A 16,344-nucleotide genomic window follows, 5' to 3' on the forward strand; every position below is an offset into this window, starting at 1 on the left:
CTGAAAACAGTGAATATCACACACACACACACACACACACACACACACACTGTATTTTCATACGCACACTCCAGGCTACACACAGTGCATGTTACACACAATCTCACTCCATGCCACACATTCGTGCCGTATGACAGACAATGTAACACACAATAATTCTAAGCTATACACACTGCTACACACTTTATACTACACACATACCATGTACGTTACACAGATACACACTGCATGTTACATTTACACACAATGTATGTTACACACAAGCTGTAAATTACACAAACACTTCATGCTGCACATAATGGATTATACATTATACACACCCAGGTATGTTACACACCATGCTACACACACTGTACGTTACCCACACAGAAACGCACACTCCGTATTATACGCAGTCATTCTATACCACACAAATACTGTACATTGCACACACACACTCCATGTTGCACCTACCATGATACACACACTGTATATTACACAGACTCCATAATATAAACACTATGCTAATTACACTGTGTTCCAAATGATTCTGCACATAGAGTTTAGGAGTGATAAGGTTAGAATTTTTTTGTTTGTCATGTAAACTCATTGCTGGTGATGTGTGTCAGGGCTCTTTATATCACTGAATTGCAGATACCTGTGCACATTAGTTTGGCCGGTGTGTCCAAATAACGGCAAGACTACTTAAGAAGGCGGTTCCACATTATTAAGCAGCCTACATTTTTTGCCAAAATGGGAAAGAAAAAGGAGAAATGATGCGTCAGCTGCTGAGAAGCAACAAATTGTGGAGTATTTAGGTCAAGGCATGACTACAATCAACATTGCCAAGACACTTCATCGTGATCATCGCACAATCAAGAAGTATGTAGCTGATTCCCAGCACACACGTGTGCGTGCTGATAACGAAAAATTGAGGACTCTTTCCAACAGGCAATTGCGTAAGGTTAAAAGAGCAGCTGCAAACATGCCTTGTCATAGCAGCAGACAAGTTTTTGAAGCTGCTGGTGCCTCCAATGTCCCCAGAACAACAAGATGCAGGGTCCTTCAGAGGTTTGCAGCTGTGCGTAAGCCATCCTGTCGACCACCTCTATCCACTGCACACAAGCAGAAACGGCTCCAGTGGGCCAAACGATACATGAAGACCGACTTCCAAACTGTGTTGTTCACCGATGAGTGCCGTGCAACGCTCGATGGTCCAGATGGATGGAGTGGAGGATGGCTGGTTGATGGACACCCCATGAAAACACGGCTAAGGCGCCAACAAGGAGGAGGTGGAGTAATGTTTTGGGCTGGAATCATGGGGAGAGAGATTGTCGGCCCCTTTATGATCCCTGAAGGGGTAAAGATGAACTCCATAATCTATGTGGAGTTTCTAAAACAACACTTCCTGCCATGGTTCAAGAGGAAGAACCGTGCTTTCCGCAGCAAGATCATTTTCATGCATGATAATGCACCGTCTCATGCTGCAAAAAACACATCTGCATCTCTGGCTGCTATGGGCATAAAAGAGGACAAACTTATGGTGCGGCCACCATCTTCCCCTGACCTCAACCCCATTGAGAACCTCTGGAGCATCATCAAAAGGAGTGTCTATGATGGCGGGAGGCAGTTCACATCTAAGCAACAGCTCTGGAAGGGGATTCTGTCCACATGCAAAACAACTGAAGCAGAAACCATCCAAAAACTGACAAATTCAATGGACGAGAGCGTTCAGAAGCTTCTTTCCAACAAGGGGTCCTATGTGCAAATGTAACATCACCTAGAATAAAGTTTTCACTTGAAAACTGTTTGATTTCATTTTGTAATAAGCTGATAATGCTTATAACTTTACAATTCACCATTTTTTTGTTCAAAATAAAAAAAAAGGTTGAAAACTCTGCTGTGCATAATAATTTGGAACATGCATTTTGAGTGTTTATTTTTTGTAAAAAGATCCTGTTTTCATAGGCAGTTTGTTCCTAAACATTGCAATTACACTAGAATAGTAGATGACTGGAAAATAACAATGACTGCAATTCAGATAGGCAATTTAGAGAAAATAGGAGGAAATAGTATTTGCATAATAATTTGGAACACAGTGTACATGCTGTGTGTTAGGCTACGTTCACATTTGCGTTGTTGGGCGCAGCGTCGGGCCGCAACGCAAAACGCATGCAAAACACAGCTTTTTGTGACGCATGCGTCCAACTTTGGCATGATTTTCGGCGCAAAAAAACTGCATCATGCTGCGTCCTCTGCGCCCTGACGCTTGCGCCAAAAATGACGCATGCGTCACAAAACGTTAGACAACGCATGTCCATGCTCCCCCATGTCAAATATAGGGGCGCATGACGCATGCATCGCCATACGTCGCCGAACATGTGCCCGACGCAACGCAAATGTGAACATAGCCTTACACACACTGTATACCACACACCCGCCATACTACACACGTTACACACACTCGCCATATACACTGTGTTCCAAATTATTAAGCAAATTGTATTTAAGTGTCATAACGATTTAATTGTTTTGTTTTTCAAATAAACTCGTGAATGGTATTGTGTCTCGGGGCTCAATGGATCACTGAAATCAATCTGAAACACATGGGATAATTAGTTTTCCAGGTGATTCTAATTAAAGGAAAACTACTTTAAAATGATGTTCCACATTATTAAGCAGATCACAGTTTTCAAGTAACATGGGAAAGAAAAAGGATCTCTCTGCTGCTGAAAAGCATCAAATAGTGCAATGCCTTGGTCAAGGGATGAAAACATTCGAAATTTCATTAAAATTTAAGCGTGATCAATCATCGTACTGTTAAGAGATTTGTGGCTGTATCTGAGCACAAATGTGTTCGTGCTGATAAAGGCATAATGATGAAGGTTTCTGCCAGGCAAGTTCATCGGATTAAGAGAGCAGCTGCTAAAAAGCCATTACAAAGCAGCAAACAGATATTTGAAGCTGCTGGTGCCTCTGGAGTCCCTCGATCCTCAAGGTGTAGGATCCTTCAAAGGCTTGCTGTGGTGCATAAACCTACTATTCGGCCACCCTTAAACAGTGTTCACAAGCAGAAACGGTTGTATTGGGCCCAGACATACATGAAGACTAATTTCCAAACATTCTTGTTAACTGATAAGTGTTGAGCAACCCTGGATGGTCTAGATGGATTGAGTAGTGGATGGTTGGTGGATGGCCACCATGTCCCAAGAAGGCTGCAACGTCAGCAAGGAGGTGGAGGAGTCATGTTTTGGGCTGGAATCATGGAGAAACAGCTGGTAGGGTCCTTTAAGGTTCCTGAAGGTGTGAAAATGACTTCTGCAAAGTATATAGAGTTTCTGACTGACAACTTTCCTCCATGGTCTAAAAAGCAGAACCAGGAGCAAAATCATCTTCATGCTGACAATGCACCATCTCATGCTGCAAAGAAAACCTCTGAGTCATTGGCTGCTATGGGCATAAAAGGAGATAAACTCATGGTGTGGCCACCATCTTCCCCTGACCTCAACCCTATAGAGAACCTTTGGAGTATCATCAAGCAAAAGATCTATGAGGGTGGGAGGCAGTTCACATCCAAACAGCAGCTCTGGGAGGGAAGAAATACAAGCAGAAACTCTCCGAAAACTCCCAAGTTCAATGGATGCAGAATTGTGAAGGTGACATCAAAGAAGGGTCCTATGTTACATGTAACTTGGCCTGTTAGGAGGTTTTGGAGTTAAATAGCTTTTTAGTTCAGTGAATGTGACCTCCTAATTCTGCAGATTCCACAAATGAGACTTTTCAGTTCTTTATATCAAATGTTTAGAAATTCTACTGGGCCTAATAATTTGGAGCAGTGTATTGTGGGGTTTTATTCATTGTGGAGATTATACTGTTATCATTGGGAGGTTTCTTCAATAAAATTCGATGTATACTCTAACGGGTGATGACTTTTATTAGACTGCCTGTCATTTGCACCATTTAGGGAAATCCGAGAAAAATGTAATTTGCATAATAATTTGGAACATGGTGTACTGCACAATGTTACACACACCCGCCATATTACACACAATGTTACACACACCCGCCATATTACACACAATGTAACACACACCCTCCATAGTACACAAAATGTTACACCCCCCCGCCATACTGCACAATGTTAGACATACACACTCTCCATACTACACACAATGTTACACACACACAGTTACACACACCCGCCATACTACACAGAATGTTACACACACCCGCCATACTACAGAATGTTACACACACCCGCCATACTACACACAATGTTACACACACGCACATAATGTTACATACACACTCTCCATATTACACACAATGTTACACACACACTATGTTACAATATCCCCCATCCTCTGAAATTCCACACCTCAACACGTCTGATTATCCACCACCCTCGGATCCTTCAGATGGAACCTGAAAACCCATCTCTTCAGGAAAGATTACAGCCTGCAATAACCATTCTGCCGCTTCACCAGCACGCAAGCTGCCGCCTCACCACCACCCGAGCTGCCGCCTCACCTCCATCAGATCTGAAGCCTCACCCCCATCAGAGCTGAAGCCTCACCAACCACCAGAGCTTCCGCCTCACCACCATCAGAGCTGCTGCCTCACCACCACCACAGCTGAAGCCTCACCTTCACCAGAGCTGAAGCCTCACCACCATCAGAGCTGACGCCTCACCAACCACCAGAGCTGCCGCCTCACCACCACCAGAGCTGCCGCCTCACCACCACCAGAGTTGCCGCCTCATCACCACCTGAACTGCCGCCTCACCAACCACCCGAGCTGCCGCCTCACCACCACCCGAGCTGCCGCCTCACCACCCGAGCTGCCGCCTCACCACCCGAGCTGCCGCCTCACCACCCGAGCTGCCGCCTCACCACCACCAGTGCTGCTGCATCCCCGACCTTCTGTCGCTTCCCCATTATCCCGTAGAATGTAAGTCCGCAAGGACAGGGTCCTCTCCCCTCTGTACCAGTCTGTTATTGTAAATTTGTATTCTGTAAACGATATCTATAACCCTGTATGTAACCCCTTCTCATGTACAGCACCATGGAATTGATGGTGCTATATAAATAAATAACAATGTTACACACACACACTTCAGGCTACAGACATAGAAGGGTTAATAGTTTCCTTGTTGTGCAGCCTTCGCCAATGTTTGGTGTAATATTTCCCATCTGATGTTTTGTGTTATTTGTAGATAATTTCGGCAGAGACATAATAATGTAGAGAAGTCACAGGACAGTGAAGCTGCACAGGACGTTCTCATCTCCCACATAAGTCAGTGATGGCGCCGGCGTGTACCGAGGTCACAGAGGAGCGAGCACAAACAGGGAGCAGCCCCCGACTGTAGGGGGCAACACAGGGGCACGTACTGGCGACACTACCACGAGGACTCTGCACCCTCAGCCTGCCGTCCATGCAGGGGGCGACTGTCCACAGATGGCGCAGGTCACACACGTGTCCTATACCGAACGCAACACGTGTAGAAACCGCCTGTGGGAGCGACGCTGGTCTGTGATGGTGTAAGAAGAACGGCGCGCAGCAGAATGAGCAGGACAGACCGGCTCACAGCTCATGTGTGGATTGTAGTGGTCAGGGCCTAGTCTACTAATGGGGCCTCACGGGTCACCCCGTAATGCACGCTGAACCTTCATGTTATCACACACACACGTCATGCTGCACACACACATCATGCTGCGCACACACACACATCATGCTGCACACACACGTCATGCTGCACACACACACGTCATGCTGCACACACACACCAAGCTGCACACACACACATCATGCTGCACACACACATCATGCGGCACACACACATGTTGCACACACACGTCATGCTGCACCCACACGTCATGCTGCACACACACACCAAGCTGCACACACCAAGCTGCACACACACACACATCATGCTGCACACACACACACACATCATGCTGCACACACACACACGCTGCACACACACATGCTGCACAGACACATGTCATGCTGCACACACACACGTCATGCTGCACACACACGTCATGCTGCACACACACACACACATCATGCTGCACACACACATGTCATGCTGCACACACACACACACACACGTCATGCTGCGCACACACGTCATGCTGCACACACACACACATCATGCTGCACACACACACACACACTTCATACTGCAGACGCACACACGTCATGCTGCACACACACACACGTCATGCTGCACACACACACGTCATGCTGCACACACACACACACATCATGCTGCACACACTGAATACCACGATGTCTCCACCTCTTCGTTCCTCTACACTCCCGCAGGGTGAAGGTCCTTTCCTCACGTGATCACAGTATCACCAAGGCTCCTTCTACAGTTTAACTTCAGAAACTGCAGTGATGTAGAGCTGTCATTATCAGGGCAGTTTCTGACTTGTAAAATCTGGGGGCCCATTTGGGGATGGGGTCCATGGGCAATTGCTCACTGTGACACCCTCTCATGCACGCTCTGACTGTACCAACCCCTCAGCTGTGTGAGGTCAGGAGAGGTCTGAGGCCTCTGCAGTGTAGTGGTGCTGAGCGTGGTTATGGCTCTGACCTCACCTCTATAAATCCCACCATGGTTCCTGACTGCAGGGTCATGGCGTGAAGGACGGGTGAAGCAGTTGGGGGTCATGCTGGCGAACATTAGCGGGACGTCTTTCCCAAAGGGCGGAGAACCTGGAATACAGAAAACATACAGAATGTATCAATGAGGCAGTATACAGGATATGTACAGTGGGTGCGGAAAGTATTCAGACCCCTTTACATTTTTCACGCCTTGTTTCATTGCAGCCATTTGGTAAATTCAATAAAGTTCATTTTCCTCATTAATGTACACTCTGCACCCCAGCTTGACTGAAAAAAGAGAAATGTAGAAATTTTTGCAAATTTATTAAAAAGAAAACCTGAACTATCCCATGGTCATAAGTCTTCAGCCCCTTTGCTCAGTATTGGTAGAAGCCCCTTTTGAGCTAGTGCAGCCATGAGTCTTCTTGGGAATGATGCCACACATTTCACCCCTGGATTTGGGGGTCCTCGGCCATTCTTCCTTGCAGATCCTCTCCAGTTCCATCAGGCTGGATGGTGAACGTTGGTGGACGCCATTTTCAGGTCTCTCCAGAGATGCTCAGTTGGGTTTAGGTCAGGGCTCTGGCTGGGCCGGTCAGCAATGGTCACAGAGTTGTTCTGAAGCCATTTAGTCAGGCAAAGAGCCAAAACGCGCGTTGGGGAGGACGCCATCCAGGAGCCAGGGATTTACAGTCTCACTGTGAGTGACTTTCCTTACTGATACCGTTCTTTCACTGTGATCACCTGCCTCTTCTTTACTTTTACGCTTACCCTACGTTGGTATTATTTGCTGTCAGTATTTCACTTTTTTACTTAGGATTTTACCATGTTTGAGTCACTTCAGCACAATGGTTGTTTTACATAATTGTGTGTTTATGCTGATTTCGTTTGATGGTTTTGATACCTTACACTCGCTGGTCACACCAGGGTTTGTGATACTCACCTTGATTTTTGTCAGCATAACCTGTTTATCCATGTATTTATGATCCCTATAGGTTTTTTACCACTTCATACACTGTTGTGTTTCACCCAGCTTGATTTATATCGCATTTTCTCCTGGGTGGGCTTCCTTGTTTTCCTCGTACAATTTTCTCTGTACCATTTGGATTTTGGCTTTGTGGCCTATAATTTTTACCTGTAATTATTTTCCCGTTTTGTACCTTCTTCTTTTATTGGAATTACATATTAATAAAATAAAACTATTTTATATTGGACTGCTTGGTCGGTTTGTGGTGCTGTTGTTTGTTTATGGTATGAGAGGATTGGGAGAAAATTTCCTGTCGGATGTGATCAATTTTTTCTTTGAAATAATTGGCCAGATCGTCAGCGTGGAGATCTGTGGTTGGAGCCTGCTCTCTTGAGTTGAGCAGGGAATGAAAAGTGTCAAAGAGATGTTTCGGGTTATTGGACAGTGAGGTGATCAGGGTGTTGAAATAGGTTTCTTTGGAGAGGTGAAGGGCAGTGTTGTAGGTGTTAAGCATAAACTTATAAAATTTATGAAATCTTCAGCCAGGTTGGATTTTTTCCACAAACGTTCGGCGCACCTGGAGCACCGCTGCAGGAAACGTGTTTGCAGCGTGTGCCAGGGTAGTCGCCATCTGTGCCGTGTTGTTCTATGTGTAGGAGGTGCAGCTTCATCCATGACACGTTGCAGTGTTTCATTATAATGTTTCAGTGCAGAATCAGGGCATGAGAGGGAGGAGATAGGGGCCAGTGATAACTGCAAGTTCTTCATAAGCTTCTGGGTGTTAATGGCCTGTATGTTTCTATATGTGTGGGAAGTGGGGGTGACCTTGGTGGGATGGCAGTTCTTGATAGAGAATGAAAGAAGGTTGTGGTCAGAGAGCAGGAGAGGGGAGTTGGTAAAATCATGCGCTGAGCAAAGCCAGGAGAAGACCAGGTTCAGCGAGTTTCCGTCTTCATGTGTAGGAGTAGGGTTGAGCGAAACGGGTCGATCATTTTCAAAAGTCGCCGACTTTTGGCTAAGTCGGCGTCTCATGAAACCCGATCCGACCCCTGTGCTTGTCGGCCATGCGGTACGCGACTTTCGCGCCAAAGTCGCGTTTCAATGACGCGAAAAGCGCCATTTCTCAGCCAATGAAGGTGAACGCAGAGTGTGGGCAGCGTGATGACATAGATCCTGGTCCCCACCATCTTAGAGAAGGGCATTGCAGTGATTGGCTTGCTGTCTGCGGCGTCACAGGGGCTATAAAGGGGCGTTCCCGCCGACCGCCATCTTACTGCTGCTGATCTGAGCTTAGGGAGAGGTTGCTGCCGCTTCGTCAGAAGCAGGGAGAGCGTTAGGCAGGGTCCACTAACCACCAAACCGCTTGTGCTGCAGCGATTTCCACTGTCCAACACCACCTTCGGTGTGCAGGAACAGTGGAAGCTATTTTTTTTTTTTTTTCCCCTCAGCGCTGTAGCTCATTGGGCTGCCCTAGAAGGCTCCGTGATAGCTGTATTGCTGTGTGTACGCCACTGTGGAAACCAACTGCTTTTTTCAAAGCACATATCCTCTTGTTCCTTCCTTTCTGCACAGCTATCTTTTTTGTTTGTCCACACTTTTTATTTAATTTGTGCATCAGTCCACTCCTATTGCTGCCTGCCATACCTGGCTTACATTACTGCAGGGAGATAGTAATTGTAGGACAGTTTTTTTTTTTTTTTGTTTTTTTTTTGTGGGAGATTAAGATTGGCATTTCTGCTACAGTGCCATCCCTGTGTGTGCCATCTCTCACTGAGTGGGCCATAGAAAGCCTATTTATTTTTTCCGTGATTTGTGTTCTAAAATCTACCTCAACACAGAAACACTACATCAATCAGTGGGAGAAAAATATTGGCCTCAGTCAGGGCTTGTGTGCCACTGCTGTGTGTGCGCTATCATTCAGTGGGCTATAGCAAGCCTATATTTTTTTTTTTTTTTTTTTTTTAATATTATTTGGTTTCAAAAGTCTCCCTGAAAAAAAAAAAAAACCTAAAAAAACAGTGGGAGAGTAATATTGCCCTTTCAGCTTGTGTGCCAGTCTTGACTCCTGGGTGTGCCACCTCTCTCCCTCTCATTCAGTGGGCCATAGAAAGCCTATTTATTTTTTTTTTTAAATATTATTGGGTTTCTAAAGTCTCCCTGAAAAAAACAAAAAATACATAAAAAAACAGTGGGAGAGTAATATTGCCCTTTCAGCTTGTGTGCCAGTCTTGACTCCTGGGTGTGCCACCTCTCTCCCTTTCATTCAGTGGGCCATAGAAAGCCTATTTTTTTTTTTTTAATATTATTTGGTTTCTAATTCTCCCTGAAAAAAAAAAAAAAACCTAAAAAAACAGTGGGAGAGTAATATTGCCCTTTCAGCTTGTGTGCCAGTCTTGACTCCTGGGTGTGCCACCTCTCTCCCTCTCATTCAGTGGGCCATAGAAAGCCTATTTATTTTTTTTTTTAAATATTATTGGGTTTCTAAAGTCTCCCTGAAAAAACAAAAAATACATAAAAAAACAGTGGGAGAGTAATATTGCCCTTTCAGCTTGTGTGCCAGTCTTGACTCCTGGGTGTGCCACCTCTCTCCCTTTCATTCAGTGGGCCATAGAAAGCCTATTTTTTTTTTTTTTAATATTATTTGGTTTCTAATTCTCCCTGAAAAAAAAAAAAAAACCTAAAAAAACAGTGGGAGAGTAATATTGCCCTTTCAGCTTGTGTGCCAGTCTTGACTCCTGGGTGTGCCACCTCTCTCCCTCTCATTCAGTGGGCCATAGAAAGCCTATTTATTTTTTTTTTTAAATATTATTGGGTTTCTAAAGTCTCCCTGAAAAAACAAAAAATACATAAAAAAACAGTGGGAGAGTAATATTGCCCTTTCAGCTTGTGTGCCAGTCTTGACTCCTGGGTGTGCCACCTCTCTCCCTTTCATTCAGTGGGCCATAGAAAGCCTTTTTTTTTTTTGGTTTTTTTAATATTATTTGGTTTCTAAAGTCTCCCTGAAAAAAACAAAAAAAACATAAAAAACAGTGGGAGAGTAATATTGCCCTTTCAGCTTGTGCGCCAGTCTTGACTCCTGGTTGTGCCACCTCTCTCTCTCTAATTGTGGGCCATAGAAAGCCTTTTTTTTTTTTTTTTTAATATTATTTGGTTTCTAAAGTCTCCCTGAGAAAAAAAAATAAATAAATTAGGTGGGAGATTAATATTGACATTAGTGCTTGAGTGACAGTCCTGCGTGTGTGTCATCTCTGTGATTTTGTGCCACAGAAAACAGAGTGTGTAACATTGTGCCTGATTTTCCTTGTGGTCTCACCAACCTGTTAAGGGATATTGAAATCATACTGAAGTTATAGCTCACCGTGTAAGTTGTTTGATAGCAACAAATAAAGTTACTTTGGTTAAGATTTTAAAACAATGAGGAAGTCTGGTGCAAGAGGTCGTCGTGGGCGTTCATTGTCAGCTGGTAATGATGGTAGTGGTAGTGGAGCATCAGGTGGTCGTGGGGATAAAAATATTCCACCTAAGTCTGGAGCTGTGGAGCCAGTTTCGTCGTCAGGCTACACAAGGCCTCGAACGCTCTCTTTTCTGGGAGTAGGAAAACCGCTTTTAAAGGCGGAGCAGCAACAGCAAGTTTTGGCTTACATTGCAGACTCAGCCTCTAGCTCTTTTGCCTCCTCTTCCGAAACTGGTAAATGTAAAAGCAGCGCGTCGCTTGTGGATGTTCACGGTCAGGGACAAGTCGCTTCCTTGTCCTCCTCAGCAAAAACTACAACAAGAGAGAAGGATGCAGCAGGCGACACAACGGGTCACTCCATGGAGCTCTTTACACATACCGTCCCTGGCTTAGAAAGTGAAACATTTAACAGGCCATGCCCATTACAAGTATATTCTGACATGGAGTGCACTGATGCACAGCCACAGCCAGAGTACTATGCTGCTCCTTTGACTCAGACCACCACATTGCCCTCTCAGGGTACAGATCCACAATCAGACCCTGATGAGACTATGTTGCCCCGCCACGAACGCTATACCACCGACCGACACAGTGACACAGACGAAGTTGCACACGAGCTCGAAGAGGAGGTAATAGATGACCCAGTTATTGACCCCGATTGGCAGCCATTGGGGGAACAGGGTGCAGGCGGCAGTAGTTCAGAAGCGGAGGTGGAGGAGGGGCCGCAGCAGGCATCAACATCGCAACAGGTTCCATCTGCCGGGCCCGTATCTGGACCAAAACGCGTGTCAAAGCCAAAACCTGTTGGAGCACAGCGTTGCCATCCGGTTAAAGCTCAGTCTGCAATCCCTGAAAAGGGATCAGAGTCTAGGAAGAGTGCAGTCTGGCATTTTTTTAAACAACATCCAACTGATCAGCGCAAAGTCATCTGTCAAAAATGTTCAACTAGCTTAAGCAGAGGTCAGAATCTGAAAAGTCTAAATACTAGTTGCATGCATAGACACTTAACCACCATGCATTCTCAAGCCTGGACTAACTACCAAACGTCCCTCAAGGTTGTAGCACCCTCGGCCAATGAAGCTAGTCAGCAACGCAACATCCCTTCCGTCACTGTAAGGCCACCATTTTCCGCACCACCGGCAGTATCTGTGCAGGTTTCTTTGCCAGCCAAAAGCAGTCAGGGTCAGGGAATCACCAGTTTTGTAGGAGGAAATATTGCATGTAGGGCACCGGCGGAAACAATACCGTCTCCAACCGTCTCTCAGTCTGCCATGTCCACCGGCACACCCGAAAGTTCCACGATCTACAGCTCTCCAGTCCAGCTCACCCTACATGAGACTCTGGTTAGAAAAAGGAAGTACTTATCCTCGCATCCGCGTACACAGGGTTTTAACGCCCACATAGCTAGACTAATCTCGTTAGAGATGATGCCCTACCGGTTAGTTGAAAGCGAAGCTTTCAAAGCCCTGATGGAGTACGCTGAACCACGATACGAGCTACCCAGTCGACACTTTTTTTCCAGAAAAGCCATCCCAGCCCTGCACCAGCATGTTAAACAGCGCATCGTCCATGCACTCAGGCAATCTGTGAGTACAAAGGTGCACCTGACTACAGATGCATGGACCAGTAGGCATGGCCAGGGACGTTATGTGTCCATCACGGCACACTGGGTGAATGTGGTGGATGCAGGGTCCACAGGCGACATCAATTTAGGGACAGTTGTGCCTAGCCCACGGTCTAGGAAACAGTTGGCTGTAGGCGTTCGCACCCCCTCCTCCTCCTCCTCGTCCTCCTGCAGAAGCTACAGCTCTTCCACAGAACGCAGTCGGCCAACCACTCCATCGGCAGATGACACTGTTGCACACCAGTTGTCCCATTATGGGCCAGCTACTGCCAAGCGTCAGCAGGCTGTATTGGCTATGAAGTGTTTGGGCGACAACAGACACACCGCGGAAGTTCTGTCCGAGTTCTTGCAACAAGAAACGCAGTCGTGGCTGGGCACAGTAGATCTTGAGGCAGGCAAGGTAGTGAGTGATAACGGAAGGAATTTCATGGCTGCCATCTCCCTTTCCCAACTGAAACACATTCCTTGCCTGGCTCACACCTTAAACCTGGTGGTGCAGTGCTTATTGAAAACTTATCCTGGGTTCTCCGACCTGCTCCTCAAAGTGCGTGCACTTTGCTCACATATCCGACGTTCGCCTGTACACGCCAGCCGTATGCAGACCTATCAGCGGTCTTTGAACCTTCCCCAGCATCGCCTAATCATAGACGTTGCAACAAGGTGGAACTCAACACTGCACATGCTTCAGAGACTGTGCGAACAGAGGCGTGCTGTTATTTATTTGTGGGAGGATACACGGGCAGGCAGTAGGATGGCAGACATGGAGTTGTCAGGTGTGCAGTGGTCGAAGATACAAGACATGTGTCAAGTCCTTCAGTGTTTTGAGGAATGCACACGGCTGGTTAGTGCAGACAACGCCGTAATAAGCATGAGCATCCCCCTAATGCGTCTGCTGATGCAAAGTTTGACGCACATAAAGGAGCAGGCGTCTGCACCAGAGGAAGAGGGAAGCCTTGATGACAGTCAGCCATTGTCTGGTCAGGGCAGTGTACAGGACGAGGTAGCGGGCGAAGAGGAGGTGGAGGACGAGGAGGATGATGGGGATGAGTATATTTTTAATGCGGAAACTTTCACGGGGGCACAGGAAATTGGTTGCGTGTCACGGCCGGGTTCTGGTTTTTTGAGGGACACAAGTGACGTAGATTTGCCTGCAACTGCCCCTCAACCAATCACAACCGGAGATTTGACAAGTGGAACTTTGGCCCACATGGCGGATTATGCCTTACGTATCCTACAAAGGGACACACGCATTACGAAAATGATGAACGATGACGATTACTGGTTGGCCTGCCTCCTTGATCCACGCTATAAAGGCAAATTGCAAAATGTTATGCCACATGAGAACTTGGAACTAATATTAGCAACCAAACAATCAACTCTTGTTGACCGTTTGCTTCAGGCATTCCCAGCACACAGCGCACGTGATCGTTCTCACACGAGCTCCAGGGGGCAGCAGACTAGGAGTGTTAGGGGTGCACACATCAGAAGTGGCGTTGGACAGAGGGGTTTTCTGACCAGGTTGTGGAGTGATTTTGCTATGACCGCAGACAGGACAGGTACTGCTGCATCAATTGAAAGTGACAGGAGACAACATTTGTCCAGTATGGTTACTAACTATTTTTCATCCCTTATCGATGTTCTCCCTCAACCGTCATTCCCATTTGATTACTGGGCCTCCAAATTAGACACCTGGCCAGAATTGGCAGAATATGCATTGCAGGAGCTTGCTTGCCCGGCAGCAAGTGTCCTATCAGAAAGAGTATTCAGTGCTGCAGGGTCAATATTAACCGAAAAAAGGACTCGTCTGGCTACCCAAAATGTTGACGATCTAACATTCATTAAAATGAACCACAACTGGATTTCAAAATCTTTTGCCCCACCTTGCCCGGCCGACACCTAGCTTTCCTATGAAAAGCTCTTGCCTGTGAATTACTTTTCTAATGTCTAATTTGCTGCTGCAGATTGTACAGCATACGACATGTTTACACCTCCCTAAATGGCCAAACTCCCCACACGGGGCCGTGGTATCGCGACTTGGCGCAAGCACCCGTGAGACTGCTGTTTGTCTGAAGAGGTGGGTGTGCTCGCTTTTGGTTGACGGCATTGCTACTGGGTCCCTCATAGTACAATGTAGTGTCTCTGGCGGTGGTGGTGCGCACCCAACGTCAGACACACCGTTGTAACATGAGTGGCCCTGGGGCGGTCCCGCCGGCCTCAAGAGAGTTCCCCCCTACCCCAGCTCAAACTGGGCTGTACTACGTGCAAAATTATGTCGCACAGCTCCACCAATCTTTAGTCTATTCGCTGACATCATTCAATGTCTGGCACTGACAATACAAATTTGTAGACATCTATGATGCAACTTAAAGTAGTCTGTGTCTGTGTCCTATATTGGCACCATTAAATAGTTACTGCCAAATTACTATGTCAGAAACACAGCAGATGAGCCCACCCCTGTACCTAAGTATGCCATCTTTTTTTTTGTTTTGGTTGTTTTGCGAGACATTAACATCTATTTATATTTTGGGAGTACTGGGACAGACACTCCTTGCACTACTCCTCCACTCAGCACCAAGCTGCCTGCCCGTGTATCCATGTAACCGCTGTAAAACTGCCATGAGCCTATTGTTTGTTATTTTAGGCCTTTGATAGCCTGTCTGCGGTCCCTACTCCTCCACTGACCACCAAGCTGCCTGCCCGTGTATCCATGTAACCGCTGTAAAACTGCCATGAGCCTATTGTTTGTTATTTTAGGCCTTTGAAGCCTTTCTGCGCTCCCTCCTTCCACTAGTCCTCCACTGACCAGACCACTGCTGCCCGTGTACCCCTGGAACCAATTTTAAAGTGCCTACAGCCAGCCCATTTTATTGTGTTAGGCCTTCGAAGCCTGTCTGCGGTCCATACTTCCACTAGTCCTCCACTGACCAGACCACTGCTGCCCGTGTACCCCTGGAACCAATTTTAAAGTGCCTACAGCCAGCCCATTTTATTGTGTTAGGCCTTCGAAGCCTGTCTGCGGTCCCTCCTTCCACTAGGCCTCCACTGACCAGACCACTGCTGCCCGTGTACCCCTGGAACCAATTTTAAAGTGCCTACAGCCAGCCCATTTTATTGTGTTAGGCCTTCGAAGCCTGTCTGCGGTCCATACTTTAAATACTCCTCCACTCACCACCAAGCTGCCTGCCCGTGTATCCATGTAACCGCTGTAAAACTGCCATGAGCCTATTGTTTGTTATGTTAGGCCTTTGATAGCCTGTCTGCGGTCCTTACTTTAAATACTCCTCCACTCACCACCTAGCTGCCTGTGTATCCATGTAACCGATGTAAAACTGCCATGACTGCCTACTGTTTGTTATTTTAGGCCTTTGATAGCCTGTCTGCGGCCCCTACTTGCAATACTCCTCCACTGACCACAATGCTGCCTGGAGTGCCTGCCTGTGTATCCATGTAACCGATGTAAAACTGCCATGACTGCCTACTGTTTGTTATTTTAGGCCTTTGATAGCCTGTCTGCGGCCCCTACTTGCAATACTCCTCCACTGAGCACAATGCTGCCTGGAGTGCCTGCCTGTGTATCCATGTAACCGATGTAAAACTGCCATGACTGCCTACTGTTTGTTATTTTAGGCCTTTGATAGCCTGTCTGCAGCCCCTACTTGCAATACTCCTCCACTGACCACACCAATGCTGCCCGTGTACCCCTGG

General features: G+C 46.6%; 1 protein-coding gene across 2 annotated transcripts in view; it reads right to left on the bottom strand.

The window, feature by feature from the left end:
* LOC143793233 (PC-esterase domain-containing protein 1A-like) overlaps window positions 1-16,344 on the bottom strand; it is a 136,144-nt gene that overhangs the window by 17,081 nt on the left and 102,719 nt on the right. For both annotated transcript variants that reach the window (XM_077280022.1, XM_077280029.1), the window contains exon 9: window positions 6,589-6,705. In XM_077280022.1, coding sequence (XP_077136137.1) covers window positions 6,589-6,705 — 117 coding nt within the window. The remainder of the gene's footprint in view (window positions 1-6,588; window positions 6,706-16,344) is intronic.

This window comes from Ranitomeya variabilis, chromosome 1 (assembly GCF_051348905.1).
Source record: "Ranitomeya variabilis isolate aRanVar5 chromosome 1, aRanVar5.hap1, whole genome shotgun sequence".
NCBI lineage: Eukaryota > Metazoa > Chordata > Amphibia > Anura > Dendrobatidae > Ranitomeya > Ranitomeya variabilis.